At 42.5% G+C, this 15,028-nt stretch overlaps 1 protein-coding gene across 4 annotated transcripts in view; it reads left to right on the forward strand.

Moving 5' to 3' along the window:
* HGF (hepatocyte growth factor) overlaps positions 1-15,028 on the forward strand; it is a 479,128-nt gene that overhangs the window by 244,368 nt on the left and 219,732 nt on the right. For 3 of the 4 annotated variants that reach the window (XM_086919817.1, XM_086919823.1, XM_086919811.1), the window contains exon 5: positions 1,208-1,350. In XM_086919817.1, coding sequence (XP_086775943.1) covers positions 1,208-1,350 — 143 coding nt within the window. The remainder of the gene's footprint in view (positions 1-1,207; positions 1,351-15,028) is intronic. The other variant, XM_086919814.1, reaches the window with a different exon arrangement.

Genomic DNA, 15,028 nt, shown 5'->3' on the forward strand with positions numbered 1-15,028 from the left:
ACACAGGACATTAACCAGTGAATGTATGACAGATCTACTGCCTGTATTGATCAATGGAATTTGATAGGCCACATTTTATAAAGCACAGATGATTATAGTTGATGGCAGGACACCTTGAAATTCTTTATTATGTGTTTTGTGAATTAGAGGTAATGGTCAATGTAGAACCTCAGGTGCATGTCATTGATGGGATGTGTAAGTGAGGAATCAAATGAAAGACGAAAATACTAACTTATAAGCAGTGCCTGAGCTTAATTCAGGCCTTCCACCTCCACTTTTTGTTTACCTTAGGGCTACCCTTAAAGACACAATGGTTGAGCTAGTTTGTGATTTGAAGGTGGAGCTTGCAAACAGTGACAACAAAGAGAAAGAAAGAGCGATGACTCTCTTTACCCTTCTAGGCCCAGTTTGAAATAAACTGTGGATATTCATGCTGGATGAGGTGATTTTAGGGCCACTTGAAATATAGCTGTTTGTCTCTTGTTTTCTAGTGTAGAGCAATGTCTTGATTGTCAGTAGGGTGACTAGCGTTTCTATACATTTAAAAAAAATCCTTGTTACAAACTGAGAAATTTGAAAAAACACGTTTGGTACTCTGCAATATGGGTTCTAATGTCATTCTTGCTCTTTTGGGTACTTTTCCCCTCTGCCACATCTCTAGCACTTGGAAGTGGTTTCTGCAGATTAAATGTTACATACATAAAATAACAACCAGTAACTTAATGTAAATGAAACGAACATAACTTCCCCTCCCCTCTTTCTCCAAGTCCATTTTTCAAAGTTTGACAAAGACAGAAGAAGTTGACACATATATAAATAACTCTTAAAAACACAATTTAACAAGGCAGGACTTTCTCTGTCATACAGCACTTCTGACATGTCCACTGCATACTTTATAATGAAAGGGAAAAGTCGTGCATTTCAGTAATAGAAGACTGTCCAATGGTGGTCGCACTTCTCTTTTTGGCATCTGTTGCTAAAGGACCTACCTTTTCTGTAAATGCACAAAAGCTGTACAAGTTCCTTCTAAATGCCACAAAGGAACAAGGTTATACCATTTGTTAATTAAGACATCAAACTCTTATTTAGAGAGGCAAAGTAGATGTGGCTATAGGGAAATGTGAGACAGAAGTTGATTCAGAACTGATGCTGGCTCAAATATGATTTGCATGCTCTTATGCTGTAATGATTGTCATTTTAAAACTAGCTTTTTGCCTTCGAGCTACCGAGGTAAAGACTTGAGGGAAAACTACTGCCGTAACCCACGAGGAGAAGAAGGAGGACCGTGGTGTTTCACCAAAAGCCCCGAAGTGCGGCATGAATCCTGTGACATCCCACTCTGTGCAGAAGGTATTTTTAAGTGATTTATAAAGAAAGTAAAATCAGATGAAGCTGCATGATTAGTCGCTCAGTCATAGCACGTGTCATAACATGAAACATAACTTCAGTCCCTTTCTGTTTTATACAATTTTATCAAACGCTATTTGACATTTTGCATCATTCCATTTATACAGAATACTTGTTTGAATGTCTTTTTTTTGTAAAAATATTGCAATAATCATGCACACCATTTTACAACACAAGAATGGTAAATTTAAATATTATGTGTTGTTTATGGCAATTGGCTTACAAGAGGAAAGAAAAGACAGTGAGAAGTCCCATAGAGGAGTGGACCCAAACTTTTAAGCCCCATGAGCCACTTTTTAGAACAACAAACGTTCGCGACCCACCTATCTTTAATGGACATGAAGCGGGCGATATTGGAATGTACTGAAATCAACAGGAGGTTGCACAATGCCATTGAAATGGCTCCCAAATTTGCACAGGCATACTGTTTTACTGATAAACTTTGTAACCTACAAATGAGAGTGTATGAAAATCAGGTTTATGTGCACATGTATCATTTGTGCATCACTAAGTTAAGCGTCTCGATTGTGTTGATCCCATTAAAATCTCCAGCACACTTCAGACTTACATAAAATGTGTTTCATTGTTGCTGAATGCATAAAGTTAATTTACAGATATGTACATTTTGTCGCGTGTTGCAAAAAAATAAACATCCTACAGCCTTTCCTTCAACCTCCCTGTACTCCAGCAAGATTGTCAGATAATTCACTTTAAACCTCCTGCCACTTTGCAGTCAGAGAAAGATAAGTAAACAGAAATCTCAATGTTAAAAGAATAAAGCAGCCTGACATTTGACCTCGGACTTTGAAGCACAAGCAAATGTGCCAAAATAGGAATAGAAATTTAAAGGCATCCTTATTTAATGCTTGGACTTTCTCAACCCACCAATAATCAGCTTGCGACCAACCAGTGTGTCACAACCCACGGTTTCGGAAATGCTGCTATAGGTTATGCTACCATTACATCAAAGCATTTTGCAGAAAGCTAGATTTTGAACCAGAAAGCATGCTTTTTGTGATTTGGTGTAAATCAGTTCACCTGAGGCTCCACAGATCTAAAGATAAGATCTAATTGGCTGGCCCTACATCAACAAAGATGTTGCAGCAGTGATTTTAGTACTCATGGACTCAGGTCCAGGTTAGGCCGGGGTTTCCCCACCGTGATTTTATTTTTTGGCAGATCTGGGGCTCCGCTGATAAATAAATGATGAGCTCCATATCTTTTGCAAAATAAGTCAGGGTGACAACGCACATTTTTTTTTTAGAGGGGGCACATGGCCCACCCCCACAAGTACATTTTTTGCCCAACAGACCTCATCCCCCTACTTTTGGGGATGAGGGCAGGTGGTCCCTACTTCCAGTCTTTTTAAGATACCAGAAACCCCATCTTCCAGGGCCAAACCTATAGTTTTGGGGAGGGTGCATGTGTCCCACCACCCAAGCCTTATTTCCTTACAGCCTTAAGGAGGCCCTGGGGACTCCAACCCCAAGGTTCATTGTTTTTTGGGAGGTAGGGAAACATCAGGTCCCCTCCCCAAGCCTTGGGACCATACCGTGGACCCTATCGCTTTGAGGCCGAATTAAAGCGGTGTCCCATGGACCATGTCCCAAGGAGACTACTGTGCTCCCTATATGGGAAAATGTAGGCTGGAAATACACTGCTGTTTTCTCTATCTTGGAAAATGCAGACAGGGAGTGTAAACTTTGATCACTGGCAGCATTCCCGGGCAGGGAACACAACTTTGCTCTCGGGCATGTGCAAAGAAAGGAAGCCGGCATTGTGGGTGCCCTGGGTGGGCATCAGGGTATTCAGTGGAACAAAATAGCAAGTTCTTGTCATCACTAATGAAGGGTGATGGATGTGGAGCCAGCAGAGGCAACAGGGCCTTTGCCCCCCCTGCTCTGAACTTATTATAAACTTTGTGCGAATAACAAATGAATGTCAGGAGCCACTTATTTTTCATTCACTGCTCGTGCAGGGGTAATGCCCTATCAGGGCTTTTATATTTTATATTTCTTTGCTGTTCAAAACAGGTCTGTCTAGAATGGGCAGGGGCACCACCAGCCATTGTTCTTAATATTGTGGTGGGCTGCAGGGTTTGCCGCCGCCTGCCAGCATCATTAAACATTTATAAACAGCTGTATGTTTCCTGGATCATTGAATCTATGACCCAAGAATAGCTTCCTATAATTTTATAAGGCACTCTGAACTGGAACTGTATGCTCTTCAGATGGAAAGCAGGGAGCCCCTGAGGTGTCTCTTCACTTCGCTTTGTGGCCTGAAAAATAAAAATTAAACACTCAAAGACATGTTAAATACTTTTTTTGGTTTAGGGATGGGTAGTGTTTAGGGGTAGTAAAAGGTTTTTAGCACTCAGGGATGAGAACTTTTTAGGGGTAGTAAAATGTTTTAGGTAATGTTTAAGGGTATTAAAAATATTTTTGTGTTCAGAGACGTTTTAGTGTTCTGGGATGGTTATTAGTTATGGGTAGAATGGATTTGTAAGGTTCCTGGGGGGGGGGAGATATTAATGGCTACTAACGTTTTCCAGGGTTCCTGAATGTGGTAGCAAGAAGTATTTATGGTTTACCGATGCACAGAGTTTAAGGGCACTAAGGAGCTTTACGCATGTACAGATCAATAGTGTTTAGCAGTAAATTGAGTTTTTAAAGTTAAGGAACACATAACATGAAACTAATTTATAATTAATTAATTGAAAAATTAAAAAAAGAAGTAAGTATTGATACGTTTAGAAAATTAATTATTTTTAAATACAATGTAAAATATTTTGAGCATTTATTATTGTGCTACATAAAAAATATATATATATATACATATATATATATATATATATATATATATATATATATTATTTTTTTTTTGTTGCATACTGATGCAATGTAACCTGAAGTACTGATCTGCAATGTAACAACGATACTCACCCCATTGACATTTATTGTTGACCCACATACGTTTTTTGGTCAGTACTTTAAATATTGACTAATATTTTCCACAGTACACCTGATTACAGTTTAGGTCAGGTGTCTCCAATAAGTAGCTTGAGCGCTACCAGTAGCTCACCAGCTACCTGTAAGAAGCTCTCCTGTGTGCCTATTAAATTTGAAGCTTTTTATTGGCTGTTTTTATATATATCTACATTGAAAAGTGTGTATTCAAGATGGAAGGTTGTATATTTTCAGAAATCATAATCTGATAAGGAAGAAAATTTGCTGTATTTTCAAAATAAATTTAGAGCTATTATTTGAATGACAAATCATTCGAAGTTGGGGAGACATAACTAATGTTATTACCTTTTTTCATACATTACTGGTGGCAACCATGCCTGATGCGCTGAGGTAATCACTTCTGGTATTCATGCATCATTCTGGCCAATAATGTAATCTAGTCTGATGTGGTCACTGTTACATTTATAACATTAGTAGCTCCGGATGATTTTCATTGAACATGAGTAGTTATTATTGCAGAAAAGGTTAGCAAACCCTGGTCTAGGCATTTCAGACAGCTCACACATCAAAGATATATTAAATTATATAATTCAAGATAGGTAGTGGTTGAAAGGGGGTTATGCGTGTGAACCATATGGAAGAGGAGAGCACTGAGTCATGGCTCTGAGGTGCAACAAAAAAAAAACATTCTAGAAGTGGGAGTATTAGTGAAACAAACTATGACCTGGAGTGTTATTGTTGCCAGCGGTGGTAAATCTGACACCAGTCATGTCTTAGAGAGATAGGGAAGTGATGTACCACCAGTGGCTACCAGCCATGTTAGTCACACCTCATGTGATCAGATCAATTCCTCACTACTTGGGATCTCACACATTGGGAGCTTGGGTGCCTGCCTTGGTGTCAATGGAATCGAACTAACTTGCTCCAAGAGGAGATTCACCCCCAAGTTCTCAAGATGAGCCATAAGACAAGTTCTCACTTAATTGGGGACTGATCATAGAGGAAATTCAAGTGTGCCTACTAAAGGAGAGGCTAACTATGGACCACAACCTGGAGAGAAATAGGCAAAAAAAGTGATGGAGATGGAGAAGGAGATGGTGACAACTAGCTAACACACAGCGAGTACCCTAGTGCACATAGCTCTTTGCACGTTACATCAGTCACCCAGAAGGCTAAGGACCATCAATGTCTGTTAAGAACTGATATAACTGGGATCCAAAAATAAAGAATTAATAAGTAAAGCTACCAAAGCCTGGTGCATTTCCACAGTGACAGATCTTTCAATGCCCTGGAGAGTCCAGCATTTGAGAGATGGGACCAATAAAATAGCACACCCATCGGGAAATTCATCTTTATTACTCTGACACCAGGAAGCTATGCAATAGCCGACTTTACCAAGACAGTAATGAAACAACATTTTGGCAATGTGCATTTTGTCACAGCAGTCACTGCAGTTACCCCAGTGATCTCCACCAATCTCCATCCATTTGATACACCATTAAATATGTCATATTTATTTGTACTCTCTCCCGCAAGCAGTCAGTGAATCTCAAAACACCCATGGGTGGCAATTATTGTCCAAAAAAATGGACAATGGAAACAACCATAGCAGAGTTTCCTGATACAAATGACAGATAGGGTGTGGCTAATATACTTGCCTCACAGAACAGGTAGAATAAGTAAATGGCAGTATCCTAGAGAAACGACCCTATCTTTACATAACCTAAAAAACTGAAAGATGGGGAGTGTGCAAAGGATTACCAAGGAAATCACATAAGCTAAAATAATTCCCAGACTAACCGGATAAAAGAAATAAGCACATTCCACCGGGGATAGTGCACTTCTGCAAAAGATTCCTTTAAAAACTGAATAACCAAACTCATATGCTACACAACCACAAAAGTAGATAACTGCAAGCTGCTGCTGCTCCAAGTTTGCCTTATTATTTGACACACGATACATGAAAAAAATAAAACTAGAAATTATGACAGTCAGGTTGCCTGGCAGCCCACCACTAAAAGGAAGTGAGAGCTCCACCAGCAGCTGAGACCTCCCAAAGCATGATTGAGCGATCTAAGCCGGCCTGGGATACAGCAAATTCCCTGCCTCTGTGCATACAACAACCATAGTAACCCTGGGATCAAGTCTAACTTAACTAGTGGTTGGCCACACAAAGAGCGTGAAAGCACCAATTCAGGAAATAAAAATATATGCCCTATTGTGGAATGTGGCCACAATTCCCTAAAACTAGGATATCTGTACTTGACTGAGCTTCTTACAAATCACAAAATGATAGTCCGATAGTAAACACGGATCCCACACCCTGAGTTATGCCAAGCGAATTGCACCAAATATGCAACTCCGCTGGCAGTACAAGAAACAGTGGTAGCTTGCATATCACCTTCAGGATCGACATCTTCTCAAAACCAGATACTGGGACAATCACCATGAAATTATTCATGCCCTTGATATATTTCTACCAGGGAAACAAGTTCTAAGAATAAAAATTGTCTATGCACAGCAATTAAGAAAGACTGGATCTCCGCATGAAGTGCAAAAATTAGCAATCCTGCAGAAAACTAAACATTGTATTGCTTTTTCTATGAATGTCAATAAAAAGGGGGAAATTGGAACAATTCAGAGGTAAAGGCACTGAACTAAAGAATGCCCTATGAATCCCTTAAATGAGCCACAATACCCCAAAACAAAACAGTGTCCATAACACTGTCTTCCTTGAAATTAAAGACAATCAGAATGTCGAGATGTAACCAGCACGTGGAATATTGGCTCCAGATAAGACTGAAATGGAAGGTATAGAAAGGATTGGAGAGAATAGTCTGGACACAATCATGACATAGAAAAAAACAGTAACACAACATGGCTGTCCTTTCAAAACCTCCGATACTTAAAAACATCTCTTTTGTATAGAAAGTCATGCAACACCACACCCATCCCACCTACCCCCAACAAAACAGAAAAATATGTCCTGGTTTGATGATGCCTACCAACATTCTAACAAGCATTTGCAATGCAATAGTTCTCGTATTAATAAAGTTTGAGAAATTGGCATTAGTAATATTAATCCAACACCAATAGCAAAATGCTTTTTTTTGCATGCGCGCTGCTACAGGTTCGACCTAAACATTAGCTGAAACACTGGCGAGGAGAGAGGGAGAAGAGAGAATAGAAGGCATTAGTGACAAGGCAGAGGGGATACAGAAAAAAGCATTGTGCAAGGACAAGAGAGAGCAGATGGCAGTTGAGAGGAGGCCCGAAAACAAAATTGTAGTGAGACAGCTGCAGTAAAAAGAGTAGAGCGAGAGAGAGACGGAAGGATAGAAATGAGGTAAGGCCAAAAATATGTTTAAGGAAACATCCATCTGGAATTTGGGGGTAAGAAATACAGAAATAAGTGAAGGGAGCAACTGCGGAAAGAGTAGTGGTGTGACGGTTAAACCAAGAAATATTAGACAGATAGACAGACAGACAATAGATAAAAAGATAGATAGATAGATAGATAGATAGATAGATAGATAGATAGATAGATAGATAGATAGATAGATAGATAGATAGATAGATAGATAGATAGATAGATAGATAGATAGATAGATAGTTAGTTATGGTGAGACATACCAAAACAAAATATGGTGGTGAGAACTTCAGAACAAGAATTAGTCTGGAGGCGAGATAGAGAAAGAGAAAAAGTGCAGCAGATGGAGAGGGGCCAACAAGCAATACTGCAGGAACAAAATGACATCAGATGATAGGCAGTGGAAGAAGACAGATATTGAAGAGGAGATGACAAGGACAGAGTGATAGGAATGGGAAGAGGCAGTATAAGAGAGCAGAGAGAAAGTGGAGCACAGAGAAGGGCAAAGTGCGACAGAGCTAAAAATACAAGAGAGAAGGTCAAAACCATAACTAATTTAGGGAAGGGCAGAAAAAGAGCAAATCGCAGAATAAATATACTGCTGCTGCTGGGCTGCTCCGGGGGCTGCACTGGTTCCTGGTCCCTCTCTTTTGGGCTTCCCCAGCAGCCCGGAGCAGGGGGAGGAATGAGGCAGAGAGGCAGGCAATGAGTGCCGCTCAGTACAACCGAGAGGGGAGTGGGGTGTGCATGCACTCACATACACACTCACTTTCACCCATGCATTCACATGCTGACACCTGCTCACCCACCCCCCATTTCACAACATTCATTCACAAATACACATACACTCATACATACAAACACGCACAAACCAAACAGTCAATAAACGAGCTGGGATTTCTGTGAGAGAAATGGAAACAAGGTTTGTTTTTCATTACACATTTTATAAATCGTTTTATTATAACAAAATAAAAGAGGCACATCTAGCAGTCAGAGGTACCATCTATAAAATATTCACAATGCTAAATCTATAGCACACCAATAATCTGGTGAGTGACTTAAGGCGACAGAAAACACATTGTCTGTATTTAAACTAAGTTAGGTTTATATGCATGTTTTCGTTTTACAGATGCTGCAAGTTTAGAGTAACAACTTATTTCCAACAATGTTCAGATTGCTTGATCAAAATCATACTCAAAATAATTGGACATCTATTTTAGGCTAACATAGATATACCTTAGTGAAGCCAAAACAAAAATCGAGAGAGGACCATTAGAAAACGCCAGAGCACTCGTCACATCTCTGTAGCGTTCACACACAATGGTTAAGTCTGCAGGCTCTTTTTTCAAAGCAATGCACAATACAGACTGGTAGGTTCAAACAAGCGCTGCCCGTCATCGGACGGACAGAAGATGTGCACGCGGGGAGTGCCTTTACTGGCAGCAAAAAAAAAAAGTCCCAGTGTATCATGCCACCAGTAATGCATCCAATCCTCGCATGCACATGTTTTGTCTCCCTGTGTGCACGCTGGAATCGTATCGATTCCAAAAGGCCTCTGCATGGCCGAGCAGCGCATGCGGTGCTTTCGCCAAGCCGAGACCTAAAAGGAATTATAACCAGACTCAAGAGCCCGGCTGCAGATCCAGGACTACAGATCAAGGCTTTCCAGAAGTCTGCAGCGAGAACAATACACCCAAGGTCAACTAAGGCACAACTTGAACGAGACAATCACGATGCGGAGGAAGACGGTGCCTTTGCTCTTTCCTTGGTCTCATTTTCTCCTCACATCAAGCTACACCGAGGAAGGAAACTAACTCTACCTCAGGGAAAGATGCGGAGCGAAGGAACTTTGTCGTCGCACACCCACTCAGCAAGTAAGGGAAGGGGGGAGGCGGGAGGGACGGGTGGGGGAGAGGGGGCGAAGGAAGCGGGGGGAGCGGGGAGCACATACATGGGCCTACTTACTATCATCTACTTTTTCTCTACTTTCTCTTTCTCTATACACTCACATGGAGGAGCAATACACGCAAGCGTAGGGGGATGGACCCACACACAACTCTGAGACCAAAAAGACGCAGAGGAAGGCCACTGGTAATGCGAAAAACAAAGCAGTGTAAATGACAAACAGCAACCAGAGCAGCATAGCGTCTGACATTAAAATAGTGTCCCTAAACATCAAGGGTCTGAATAGCCCGGTGAAAAGGAGGAAGGTGCTCGAACACCTCAGGAAACTTAAAAGTGACATATATGTGCTCCAAGAAACGAGATTACAAGCAGAGGACATCAGGCGCATAGGGGCCAGTTGGATAGGCGAGGTGCAGGGCTCACCAGCACAGAATAAGAAGAATGGGGTAGTAACAATCATAAGCAAAAACTCCAAAATAGAAGTTGTAGACTCTCAAGCAGACACCCAAGGAAGAACGCTTATAACGACTCTCAGAAGAGCGGGGGAGACATTCCATGTAGCAAACATATATGGTCCCAACAGTGAAGACAGATCATTCTGGGAGGGAGTAGGTGCACAACTATATACACTACCGCTAGGAGATCTGCTGATCGTCGCAGGAGATATGAACCAAGTTCTTGACCCAGCAATTGACAAGCACCCATACAGACCAAGCCAATCAACAAGCAATCCCAACATCCTAAAGAACCTCTGCTCCAAACTAAGACTAAGAGACCCATGGCGCATAAGCAACCCAGATGCCAGAGAGTACACATTCTACTCCAACACACACAACTCATATAGCCGAATAGATTACATCCTAATGTCAGAAACACACACCCACCTCATAGACCACACAGAGATAGGACCCAGAACAGTATCAGACCACTCGCACATAAGCCTAACACTATCGGGCAAGCACAACGAAAAGCCAACCCACAGATGGCGATTCGATGACAGCCTGCTCCAACACACCTCAGCGAAAGCCAAGATAGAGGAGGCGATAAAAGAATACTTACTAATGAACGACACACCAGACACAAACAGGGAAGTACTATGGGACGCCCTGAAGGCCACCATCCGGGGAACAGTCATGACACTTAAGGGCAGGATGAACAAAGACAGGAACAAGAGAATTGCAGACCTAGAGAAAGAGATTAAAAAACTTGAGAACAGCCACATAGCCAGAATAGAAGATAAGAACACACTCACGAACCTGACCAAATTGAAGTACGAACTTAACAGAATACTGAGTGAAAGAGCAGGCACTTGGATTAATAAATACAAATCTATTAACCTCTGCACTGCAAACAAAGCGGGCAAAAACCTAGCATCCTACCTGAGAGGAAAACAGAAACACCACACGATAGGAGCCATCAAAGACAAACACAGCAAGTCCCAGACCTCAAACAAAGACATCTAGAGGTCTTCAGGGACCTCTATGAGGGACTGTACACCAAAGACGAAACACTAAAGAAGGATGGGGGCAAAGAGCTGCTAGAGAACATAACCACACCCACACTATCAGACCAAGAACGAGACATCCTAGAAATGACCATAATGGAGGATGAGATAGAGAAAGCCACGCAAAGCCTCAAAGATAATAAAGCACCGGGGCCAGATGGTTTCACAGCTGGCTTCTATAAGCAGTACCTAAACACACTCAAAACCACAATGAAAGAGGTATTCACAGAATGTGCCCAGAGCGGACGCATGACACCCTCAATGGCTGAGGCAAACATAATTGTTATACCAAAAGAAGGGAAGGTCACAACAGAGGCGAAGAACTTTAGACCGATCTCCCTCATAAATGTGGACTGCAAAATCTACGCAAAAATATTGGCCAACATACTCAACGCATACCTACCGAAACTCATACACAACTCTCAAGTAGGCTACCTCAAAAACCGCATGTCACACGACAATACGAGACTTCTATGCCACATAATTAACCACTCCTCCCGAAGCGACAACGCAGCAGTCATGATAGCCCTGGACGCTGAGAAAGCCTTCGATAGAGTTTCATGGCCTTTCTTAGACCGTTGTATGGGGAAATTCGGGTTAGGTCCAAACTATAGGAAGATGGTGATGGCTCTACACGAGGACCCCAAAGCAAGGGTGGTGGTCAACGGTGGCACATCAAACATACTCAACCTGGGTAGGGGAACTAGACAAGGATGCCCTCTGTCACCAGCCCTATTCCTACTAGCCATAGAACCGCTCCTCACGATGATCAGAACTAATGTGGATATTGTGGGGATACCAATAGGGGGAGAAACTTTTAAGCTAGCGGCATACGCGGATGACGTACTAATAGTCACAGAAGACCCAGAGAGATCCATCAAAGCACTGACTGACACCATTGACAAATACGCCCAGGTCTCGGGGTACAAACTCAACAAGGACAAATCGGAGTGCGAACCTTTAAACATCCACACAACAAGAACGGTATTAGGAACGTCAGGACTAACATGGCAACCGAAACCCATAAAATATTTGGGTATCCTCTTTGAGAGAGACCTAAGAACGACACTGGAACACAACGAACACGCAACAATACAGAAAATTAAGGACAGGGAAGAAGGGTGGTCCCCCAAATTCACAACATGGTGGGGGAGGATAGAAGCAATAAAAATGATGCTCACACCGATGGTCAATTATATGCTAACCATGCTCCCACTGACTAACACAGAGGGCTTCCACAAGAAACTAGACAAGGTACTAAACAACTTCCTGTGGAGGAGGAAAAAAACCCAGAATAAGCCTACACAAGCCAAGGCTATCAAAAGATCAGGGCGGCCTGAACATAACGAATTTCAAACGATTCCAGATAGCATGCATAGCCAGACAGGGGCTACACTGGCTAGACCCAAGACAGGAATACACCCCAGCATGGCTAACATTTGAGCGTGGACTACTAAAAGGCATGAACCCCATCACCCTCCTCACAGCCACACGACACCCAGCAGTGAAGGACAACCCTGTCCTCAAGAACACAAAGACAGCTCTTCTGAGCGTCGACAAACTACTGACAACAAGCATCAGGGGAGGCCAATTTGAATCCCTCTGGCACAACCCTATTTTAAGATACAGGGATAAGGTTCTAGACATGCATGAATGGTACAGACATGGTATATCCACGGCCCAAGACCTTCAGAGACAGGGCGCGAACACAACTTTCGACACACTCAAGGAAACGCACAACCTGCAAAACATAGAACTCTACAACTTCCTGAAAATCAAAGTAGCAATTAGGAAGGCAAACCTCAACAGCCGGACACCATCGCTCATACAACTTGCAGCCAGTCTCAACACATTAGGACACCAAGCAGCTCACCTATACAAAGCCCTCCGCCCCAAAAACACCAAACTCAACGATAAGGTCACAAACTTCTGGGGGACTTTAGCAGGGAAGGAACTAAGCGAGACCGAGAAAGCAGAATTATGGAGATCGACCACTAGAAAAAAGATAACTCCATCGCTAAATCAGACCAAATACTGGTTAGTGCATAAGGCAAACTGGACACCGGCCCGCCTGTCCACCCTGGGGATCCGAGAGAGTGACACATGCTGGAAATTTGACAAAGGAAGGGGAGATTTAGAACATCCTCTGCTCAGCTGTCCTCAGATCAAGGAATTCTGGGATCGAATTGGGAAGCTTATCAATGAAATCACTGGGGTAGCCATGCACATAGATTTCCCAAGTCTAGTCCTGGGCTTTGCATCCCCGTCCATCACAACAACAGAAGACCGTGACCTCATTGACCTACTGCTGACGGCTGCAGTCAAAATAATCCTAAGCAACTGGAAAGACACCACGAAAGCTACACCACAGGCGTGGCTCAACTGGGTCACATTCCTAAGAGGGGCAGATAACATTACAGCGAAACACTCACCGAAAACACACAGGCAGTCAAACATATGGGGGCCCCAGACCTCTACCTATCATCACATAAACCCCCCTAGGCGCAGAATCTAGACACCCAGCAAGGGACACACTGTGGGGACCCACGCTCTAACACAAAGAAACCAGCAAGAAAGAATCCTCTCCTATCTCTTCTCCGACCTCTATCCCTCTCTATCCTCTCTATCGTCCGGGGCGTGGACGAGTATACCCACCAGGCAGCACAAAAGGGGAGACAGAAGACAACGCCAAGCAAGACTGGGAAAACGGACTTTTTTGAACTATTCGAACTACCCGACCTTTCGTACCATTGCAAAGACTGAACTATTGCAGGACAAGGAAGGCCGGCGGCCAACTCTCTATACCCCTCCCCCCCCCCCCCCTCGTGGCGCCTTTTTCATTCCTTTTTTCTGTTCTCTCTCTCCTCTCTCTTTCCTCCACTCATGTATACTCCATGCTCCATGTAAATATATATTTTTTTATACAATAAAAAACTACAGAAATAAAAAAAATGTGATACTTATTGATAGTTTCTTTACAGTTCCGTCTGTGCATCCTCTACCAGCCTGAAGACAAGCAGCTAGTTTATCTTATCGTGTTTTAAGGAAACAGCCCTTTTGGAATAAATTCCAGACCAACAGTGCCTTGTCTATCTTTATTTATACTCGTTTAAAAGTGGCTGTTCAAACCAGAAGCTTACCTCATATTGGGTGGGAATCTTACCACTTCTTACAACAAAATGTAGAAGTCATTTAATTTCTGCTGAAATAAACCCCCAAATAAACATTTTGGGGGCAGGAGACCCTTATGGAAAAAAAAAGAATGGAAGCCAGTATTAAAGACGGCTGCTTTATGAAATCATACTCATTGAATTTTTTATTTTCCTTGGTTATTGAAAACAAAACAAAATGCTGAGCTACTGGTTTTGTCTGTGTCCTTTTCTGGGAGATGAAACTGTGAAAGTGAAGCAGGGACTCTTGGATATTTCAACAGTCTTCTCATCCTACAAGAGTTTGAAACCACCACACTCTGAAATTGTTTAGATCCGTGTGGACTTTGCCACGTATAGAGTAGGAAGTGTCGAAACGAAGTGCTTGCATTGTATTAATGTAGGTGTTTAACACGAGCAGTGTTGTTTCTATAGTGCTGCTCCTCACCACACCCATGTCTGGGTACTAGAGCAATGGCCATCTTCACATCTGTAGACAGGGCTCATCATCATACCCATACAGGCTACTGGAGTGCTGCCCATCGCCACACCTATATCTGGGTACCTAGGAGCGCCCATCACTACATAGGTGTCTTGGTACCAGAGCATGGCCCAGGTGCTTCAGCACTGCACATCACCACACCCATGTTTGTATACCAGGATGTGGTCCCCCAGCACACAGATGTTTTGGTATCAAAGCATGGCACATTACTGCACTCAGGACTGA

Source organism: Lissotriton vulgaris, chromosome 1_1, assembly GCF_964263255.1.
Source record: "Lissotriton vulgaris chromosome 1_1, aLisVul1.2, whole genome shotgun sequence".
NCBI classification, from domain to species: domain Eukaryota; kingdom Metazoa; phylum Chordata; class Amphibia; order Caudata; family Salamandridae; genus Lissotriton; species Lissotriton vulgaris.